Genomic DNA, 9,586 nt, shown 5'->3' on the forward strand with positions numbered 1-9,586 from the left:
TATATGGCTTTCCAAATCCAAAGTCTCCACATCTATATTCCCCCTAACAAAATCTTGGTCAGGCCTATCACAATACCCAGCTCCTGGTACCAACCTCTGTCCTAGTTAGGGTCATATTGCTGTAAACAGACACCATGAACAATGTAAGCTTTATAAATGACAATTATTTGGAGCTGGCTAACAGTTTCCAAGGTTCAGTCCATTATCATCAATGAGGGAGCATGTCATCGTCACAATATCCAGGCAGGCATGGTGCAGGAGGAGCTGAGTTCTACATCTTTACCCAAAGGAAGCCAGGAACACACTCAGCATCCTCAGGTAACTAGTAGGAGGTCATCCAAGCCGAACCCCACGATGACACACTTCCTCCAACCAGGCCATGCCTTCTAATAGTGAGAGTCCCTGGGACAAGCATATGCAAATAATCACAAATGGAAATATTTTATCCAGCACTTTCACACCCTCTAGGTCAAAATGGAACTATACTCCTTTTTGGTGAAGAAATGTTCCATCTGGGAGTATGGTCATTCAGAAATAACCATGAATGAATCCGATTTATTACAAAATCAATCTTTCTTTGGCTAGACCTGGATAGGTCGTGGTGGCTGTTGCCCCTGTACCCATAATTTTTTTTGAAATTAGTCCCAGTGCTTGTTAAAAGACAGAATTTTGTGCCCTGTGCCCACCAAAAACTATCTGGCTTTCCCCTCCTTCTTTAAGTTTACCCAGGGCATGGAATGGAGCTGAGCCACAAGGCTCTCAGTCATATCGTTCTTGTTATATAAAGTTATAGGACATTGCTTACCAGCAAAATAATCCAGGCACTGAATTTTCTGACAGATATCAGGGTCTGTTTGTTGAAAAAAAAAAGCCATGCTTCCCACTGACAATTTTCTCTCATTTCCGGGTCTGAGAGAATGTAAATCTTATGGGATTCAAACAATTCTTTTTAAATATTCTCTAGAGTTGTCATTATTTCACCTGGTTACCATAGGCAAATTTATAGGCCAACTTGATTGAAGCTTCCCTGAGGCTCATCCAACAGAATCTGGTAGTAGACACATATACTCTCCCTACCTTCAACAGCCTTAAAATCCCAGTTGGGTATGGTCAAAGTTAAGGCTGTATCAAGATTTGCCTGGACTTGTGTGGGCAGACCATTTACCTCTGGAACCAATTTCCAAGCTTTTCCAACAATTCTCTCACTTTCTTCAGTTGTGAAAAGAACCTGGAACTGTTGTTGACAGTCATGCCAGGTGGGTTTATGAGTCAACCTGATTGAATCTAAAAGACCTAGGGGATCTGAGGGTCTTTTGGAAAATGGAGGGAGGGGATTTACGACTTACAATTATAAAGGTCAGTACTGGTCAATGGTACATAGGACACTAGCTGTCTCCCCTGTATATCTGGGTGTTCAGAAGACTAGAGGAGTAAGGTCATAGTAGAGTCAATCTCTCTGGGCAGTATCGCATGAATGTGTGTTGAACTCATATTAGGTAAGGACACTAATACTCATCAAATTAAATATGCCTAAGCTGCCATTTCAATTCTCACTACGTGTGCACCAAATCAAAGGCATCAAAGTATAGCAGCAGCCATTAAAATCTCCCCATCAAAAAATGCCCAGGACCATAATTTTCACCTGTTAATCTAAGAGTTGTTATGGCATATACTCCTCAAATCATTTCACAAAATAAAAAGAGAAGGAATATTTCCCACTCTATTTTATGACAGACTACAGTTACACTGATATCTAAAACACAAATCAATTTAACTTATGGACTCATGCAAACATAATCATTAAATAATTACAAGAACACATTAAAAATATCATTAACAAAACCAAAGTAGGCTTTGTCTGAAGGTGAGTAAGGGTGGTTCAATATGCAAAAATCAATAAAATCCAATTGACCACATAAACTAACTGAAAGAAAAAAAGCAAAACAAAAGGAAACAAAGAAAAAGCAAAAAACATGATCATTAAACTGGATCGGGACATGGAATTTAAGAAGCGATCCCTTAATGATAAAACTTCTCCAGAGATTGGCACAGAGATTATATGGCTAAATATAATAATGGTAATATAGAAGAATCCTGTATCAAGATCAACTTAAATGGGGAGAAACTCAAAGCCAGTATACAAAAGCAAAGGTAAGTCAAGGTTTCACATTCTCTTAAGTAGACTCAATACAAGAATTGAAGTCTTAATTAGAACAATAAGGCTACTGGCAATTAAGAGGAAAAATACAGTAAAGTTGAAAGAATTTTTATTTGCAGATAGATAATACACATGAATTAGGTGGAAAATTTTCATGTCAGTTAATGCATATGTTAGGTCAGCTATTCTGTTCAGTCCAATGCAAACAGATTTCTCCAAAGAAAGTCAGGTAGGCTCAGCTTCAGGCCAGTTGAATCCCAGTTCCAAGACATCAGACAAGAATAAGACAACATCAACAGGATAGATGTCAGGTAGAATGTCCAAGACCCTAGTGCTGCCATTTCCCTACACACCATTTTGAAATATTACAGCTGTATGAAATCCATAGCCATCATGCTACCTTGCCCCAGATTCACTGTAAATGTTCCAGCAAAACTGTAATCTAAACAGAAGTCATTGTTAAAAACACTAGTTGTAGCTGTTAGAAGCCAGGTGTCGGTCATATCTGTCAAGCTCCTAAAATATCTTTAGGTGTTTGAGTGAAGTCTCCGAGGAAAAACACTGTATAGAAGCCAGGGAGAGAAATGCTTCCTCCACCAAGTGGGGATGTGACTCCACCATTGACTTCCACTCCAAGGTCTTAGAGACTTCAGAAGCATGAAGTATAATGAAATCCATGACCCTAGTCTTCAGGTGCACTGTGCTGAGGAGGGCAGCCAGGATCAGAGTTGGTATAGCATTCTTCACAGAGAGGTTACTGCACAGGGAATCCTCACACATGACCTTCAAGTCCTGCAGGTCATACATGTCAGCAGCTGCCAACAAATCAGTGGCCATTGAGTGGCTGTGGAGGTGTGGTGCCTTCCCTGTGTAAATGAAGGCCATCATTTCCTTAAAGACTTGCCGATGAATGTCATGGATCTCAACCTGGTTTGTTAGGCTCTCCAGCATTTCATGTTCAATCATGGCTCTGAAAACTGGAGATCGAGCTGCTAGAATGGCCTTGTGAGCTCTGAATTCCTGGCCAGCTACCACAAGGCTGCAGTCTGTGAAGAGGGAATTTTCCCACAGCTCTCCTATGTCATCCGCCAACTTCTGCCTTGGATCCTTGTTTGCAGGTGTCATGTTATGTCCAGGCGTGCTAAAGGAGGGTCCTACTATGGACACCTTACAACACAGGATGAGCTGGTCTTCAGGGAGAAGCCAATGCCTAAGGGAGAGGAGGAAATCTCGAAGGACGAACTTACTCAATCCCCATTGTTGTTTTGGACTAAAGCTTAAAATATTTGGGATCTCTTTGATTTGATGTTTCTCTCCTTGGGCATTTATGATCCAGACCTGCACCTTTGCCAAAACTGGGCTCTTTTGACAACTGTGCAAACCCACGGAAACAGACAGGTAATCTTTGCTTTCTTCATCAACACCATTTGGGAATATTCTCAAACACCATTGCACTTCTTCATTGCCCTCTAATGAGAACACTGGGCTTGTAATATTTTCCCGAATTCCATCCATGCAAAATGAAAAGTTGCTAATGGTCCACTTGTAGCAGAATCTCTGAACACTGATATGTGTGTAGCCACAGATCTTGGCTTCCAGGTCCCCTGACATGTCTTCTGGAGGTAGTTTGGAGTTTAAAGTTGATCTGAAAGAAATTAATAGAACTTACTCTTTCCTCTGTAAGATACAATTATAGATATAATTTAGACAGATTTAGATAGATAGAATTAGATTTTATTTTCATTTCTGCTAAATTTCCCCTTTTATATACTTGGAAATGTCTATTTCTATGTAGTTTCTGTAGGTTTTCATATTTGTTCTACAAAAGATAAAACAGACCACTATGACTGTTAAATCTCTCTCTCTCTCTCTCTCTCTCTCTCTCTCTCTCTCCCTCTCCCTCACCCTCGCCCTCTCCCTCCCCCCTCTCTCTCTGTCTCTCTTTGTTTGTTTGTGTCTGTATGTCTCCTCCTTTCTGTGTTCGTGTCTCTCTCAGTCTCCACTACCTCCACCCAAACCTACCATGGTTTTGTATATCTCTGTGTATGTTTATTGAATCTTAGGTCAATGTTAACTGGTTTTGACTATTGTATCCAACTTTGGAACTGTTTGGAAATGTGTAAACACTATCATTTCAACTGTGTTGTACTAATCAGGGTCCTCTACTAAACATAAGGGATAAATTTCTCTATATAAATAGAAAGTGGTTGTATGAGAAAAATCTGTAGGCAGAAGTCAAACTAATATAAAATTGGCTAATGTCAATACTTACTTATTCCACAAGGTTTGAAGTCTCAGGTCATCTTCAGAATTAAAAAGAATCCTGCAGAAGTAGGTTCAGATACCAGTGAATAAATGAGCTTGCTAGTAAAATGAGAGCAAGCAGGCAGACTCACAGCTACCTCCTTCTATGTACTTTTATGGGCCTGCAAAAGAAGTAGGGCCCAGTTAATGGTGTATCTTCTAGACTCAGATTAAAGGTGTGTTTTTCTACCAAAAGAGTCTGTAGATGAACTGGATTTAACTACTTCAACTTAAGACAAAAACTGTTAAAAGTCATCCCCTCCAGCTTTATAGGTTACTTAAGTCCACAGTAGTCTAAACAGGAAGACATTTGGTACTCCTTCACCACCAAAATGATGTTTCATGACTATGGTGCATTGGGGTGGTGAGAGGGGTGGGGGTGCCTGAGCTAGAAAAGAAAATAAAGACCCTGCTATGAGTTTTGTCAGATAGGCTCCTATTGATTTATTTGGGGGAAGGGAGTGGTGAACAACTCTGCAAGGATAAACTGGAATGGGGTAACATTTGGGATGTAAAAAATTAAAAAATAATGAAGGAAAAGAAACCAGTACAGAGAGAAAAGTGAGAGGGGAGGCAGTTTTTCCAGGAACGTTTTTCGGAGACAGGTTGAAGAGAGAGAAATGGAGACACAGGGAAAGACAGAATGATTCAGAGAACAAGAAAGGAGTCAGAAGAGTACAACAGTTGGTGAAAGTTAGTATGAGGCAAAGAAGAGCAGCTCAGGAAAAGCTGAAATAATTCAGATTGAATCAGGTACAATGGAGAAGAGTTTTAAACTACCCATCCAGACCTCAGAAAAAACTAAATAGGAGTGAGTTATTCACCTATAAGTTTCAGAGGCTAAATTTTCTCTAGGCGTAGAATAGACTAAGAGTCTAGAAGCTTCAAGCTCTAAGCCTAGATCGACAGGTAGAGGGAGAAAGCCTCAGAGATGATAATAAATACAGATAATAGTTGGTATTTTTACTATAAAAACACTAGAAAGTCTTTAGCAGCTATAAACCAGATGAGACAGCTGAGCTGCTCTGAGAACAGGTCAAACAGTCTGCTCTGCATTCAGCAATAGAGGATGAATGACCACAGGGAAAGGAAAGACCACTTATCCCTCAAAGAACACATGCCCATTTATCTCTTTGTGTTTTTCTCTTTTCATTTATTTATTTATTTATTTATTTATTTATTTATTTATCTATTTATTTTTTTTCTGATACACAGCCATTTCTGCCAATTTCAAGATATAACAAAGCTGTGACTTTCCTTCAGACAGTGGTGTAGCTTCAGCACTATCTTCATTAAGGGCAGTCCGCTAAGTGACTGCCATCTTTGTTGTGGGCAGGTAAAGTTTTCCTATTCTATTGTTTCAGCACCATCTTAGCTAAGGCAGATCATATGACTGGTTGTAGCTTCAGTGCCATCTTAGTTAATGACAATGGCCATCTACCATATTTGCTATAGGCACTTACTTAAACACTGCTTCCTTACATTAGAACAGCCTTAGAATCCGTAATTTCTATCCTGACTTGGGAAATCTTTATTTAATATTAATTTAAAGATTTACAGCAGTAAAAACTTGAAGATCACAGCATTAATGATTGCATAACTCATATGCTTAATAGATATTCACTATCAATCTTTTCAGAAATCTGCTAAATGTAACCTTACATGTTTAAAGTTATTAGGACAGAGAATCCCATGCATAGCAGTTACAGCTGCCCCACCCGCACCCACCAAGGTCTCTGAGAAGAAATAGGCATCCTGACAAGACTGCCTAGATTGTGGTATGAGAACCACTGAGAAACAGTGCTCAGTTGCCTTGCTGCTGCCAGATATCAGTCTACGCTGCTGTCAAACTGAGGATACAAGAGAGTTAAATGTCTCATATTGCCTAGGACAAGATGAGTCATTTTTTCCAAAGTTCCTACTCCACAGGAAAAATCTTCTCCTCTTCTGGGCCTAATGACCGCACTAACTCTGGCAGAGTTGTGATGGAGACCACAGGGACCTGGGAAAACTATCTAGGTTGTAGACTATTGACCAACCTCTGACATTTTAATTAATGACATCTAGATTAAAATTCATGTTTTTCAACTTTCTGACTGCATTTGTAGCTAAGCTAACTACAACTAGAAAACATACGTCTACTTCCTTAGCCAAGGTAATCTACCACCTTATTACCTCAGTAGTCATTCATTAACTAGTTAAGACTACCAGATTTCAGAAAGGCTTGCGTGAGTCACAGGCTTCAGGACAACGGATACGCATATTCAGATATACTCATGCTAAACTATATGATCAATTATCTTCAAAATGTTGTCAAATATTCAAGGTCCTTTAATTTTCTTTTCAATACATACCTAAAAATATTGCCCATTATACTAAATTTATATACATTCAGTCTCCCAGACAGAAGTAAAAGCCCTTCTTGCTTCTTTCTGTTCCTGGAAAGGTTTTGTCATCCCTAAATTCATCTTAATTTCTACTCACCCTGTTAACGAATCTATCTATCTCTTCTGTAATCATATAAGCTCCAAGAAACACAATAAGACCTACATCCCACAAACCAATTAGACTGCATCTGCATAAGTAACCTGTCAATAAGAGCCTAATTCCCATTGTAACCTAATCCAGAGGGTGAGATTCCTCTCCTGTTCCCTGGGATTGGAATGTTCCTCATCCAAACCAACAAGAACTAAGGGTTTCAAATGTACAGCTAAGAAAAATTCTTTTCTCCCAAATACACTTAACATTAGTCTATACTATATATAATCTACTACGATTACTATTAAATCCACCTCCACACCCCAGCCTCGCACACATAATGTTTCAAAATCTTGTCAGGTTCAAGAATTTACTCATAATCTATATTCATGACAATTCTAGAGGAGCAAGCTACATGCTCCAATCTACTTTCACAGATACAGACTCTTCAAATGGACCTGCTCCAAGTACCTACAGATGGTTCCACAGACCCTTGATAGCAAGGAAACAGTCAACTCTCCTAAGAAGACTGGATAAACAACATCCACATTTTCTTTGGTTTCCCAGACACATACCATCCCAAAGTCAGCAAGAAGTAGTTAAAGATCATGATGAACCTATTCCTGTTCCACCATAGTCTCTATCAAATTATTCCTCTAATTTTAAATTAATTCATAATGATGGAATTTTAGCATTCCTCCTAGGCTCCACCTAACAATAACCTGGCAAAAGACAGATACACATGACTCACTATAAAAAGGCTGCTAGCCCCCTTCCTACTCTCGCATTCTCCTACTCCTAATCTCCCTGATTCTTTAACCCCTTTCTCTATCTCTTTCCCCCTTTCCCCATTCCCCCTCTTTCTCCATGTGTTCCTGGCTGGAAACTCTGTTTCTTTTTCTCTCTCTTTTTGTCTTCCTCCCTCTCTGACTCACACAGTCTCCTCATATGTATGTATATAAAAGTATTTGTGTATCCATCTACCTACTGATCTATCATCAATCTGTACTATCTATATTAAAAATAAACTACATCTAAACCATATAATAAACTATATTCTATACAATGGCTGGTAACCCTGGGGGAAAGGATACTTCAGGATGGGCCTGAAAGTGCAACCCTCCAACCCACACAATACCTAGCTCTAACAAATCTATCCTGGCTCTATTTTCATAAAACAAAACAGTTGTAATGCCGACCTATCAATGGGTTTCAAAAATGTTCTACATTCTGATTTCAAATTTGTTATGTTAGTCAGAGGCCTCTAGAGGATGTACAGAATAAGTTTGTCTGTATGAATAGAAACTGGATATATGAGAAAAATTTAAGGGTGAGGTCCAGCTACCCAACAATGGCTAAAGCCAGTACTTACCTAGTCAACAAGGTTTGAAGTATCAGGTCTTCTTCTTCGATATATAATAGAATTCTGAAGAAGTGGGCTCTAATGCTGGTGAGGAAATGGACTGCTAGTAAGATGAAAGCACTCAGGCAAAGACAGAAGGCTTCCTTCTTCCAAGTGCTTATATAGGCTTCCAGCAGAAGGTGTGGCCCAGTCCTGTAGTCCCAAAATCTGGATTAAAGGTGGGTAAGTTTCTGACTCAGCTTTCAGATTAAAGGCGTGTTTTTCTAGCGAGTCTCTATTTGAACCAGCTATATGTATTTCAACTTATGAAAAAAATTAAAAGTTATGTATGCAAACTAGTTTTTGACTTGAATTAATTCCAGAGTTAGTCCAGATTGGAATATGAGTAGCCATGACCAGTGTACTTCGGGAACTGTGGTCAATCTTCCATAAATGAATGGAATTTTCTGCAGAGCTACTATGTACACTTGTGCTGGTATTACAATAATTCCTCCCACAAACATCATCAGAGACAGGATCTGAACTTGTTAGAAGTCTGAGTGTTCACAAAATGGAGAGCAGGTGGAAGAACTCTTCTATGGTGGGCATAAAGCAGAGCCCCAAACCTCTGATAGTGGCTTTCTTCTATTATGTAGTCCAATAAGACCCACAGACCTTGTGGTGACTCCCCCAAATTTGTTTGCGGGGGTTGTAATTCCCTCTGAAGAATTCCTACTTAAAAATCCTTTCCAAGATTTACTTAAGGGTGTCGTTTAGGAATATCCTAATTGGTTTTCAGTTCAATCATTTTAACTATCAGGATTCACCTCATTAGTACTTCATAGTCTACATCCTCTACAGGTGAGTTCTGACTTCTTCAGACTTGGACTACAGTGCTTGCTTTGTTGGTCCTGAAAAGGGAGAGAGTATTCTGTTTGCCAAGGGCTGCAGCACATATTGAACAGATATCAAATATTGAAGTTTGTGATGTTTGCATTTATGTAAAGTGACATGTAAAATTCTATCAAGGTCTCTCATCTATCTACTTTGTCATGTCTTAGGAAGAATCCATGGCACAGAAGACACAGAAAAATATTCAGTGATTCAATCACTTCTGCACCTCCTAGCTCTCCTGTATAACTTGCTCCAAGTTTCTTTATCTCTCAATACTAGATAAATCAATCAATTGATTTTTACTTTTTATTCCTGCATTAGACTTATTGAAAAGTATGAATATCAGTGACTCTGTCTCTGGTGTTTTGGGGCCTCAATAAGAGGATCCCTGGATAAATACCTAACATTGG

General features: G+C 39.2%; 1 protein-coding gene across 1 annotated transcript; it reads right to left on the reverse strand.

The window, feature by feature from the left end:
- Positions 1–2,674: 2,674 nt before the first annotated feature.
- On the reverse strand, positions 2,675–3,769 carry LOC120100594 (TD and POZ domain-containing protein 2-like). Its single transcript, XM_087643834.1, has one exon. The coding sequence runs from the start codon at positions 3,767–3,769 to the stop codon at positions 2,675–2,677; it is 1,095 nt and encodes a 364-aa protein (XP_087499960.1).
- Positions 3,770–9,586: the final 5,817 nt, after the last annotated feature.

This window comes from Rattus norvegicus, chromosome 2, assembly GCF_021556685.1.
Source record: "Rattus norvegicus strain SHRSP/BbbUtx chromosome 2, alternate assembly SHRSP_T2T, whole genome shotgun sequence".
NCBI classification, from domain to species: domain Eukaryota; kingdom Metazoa; phylum Chordata; class Mammalia; order Rodentia; family Muridae; genus Rattus; species Rattus norvegicus.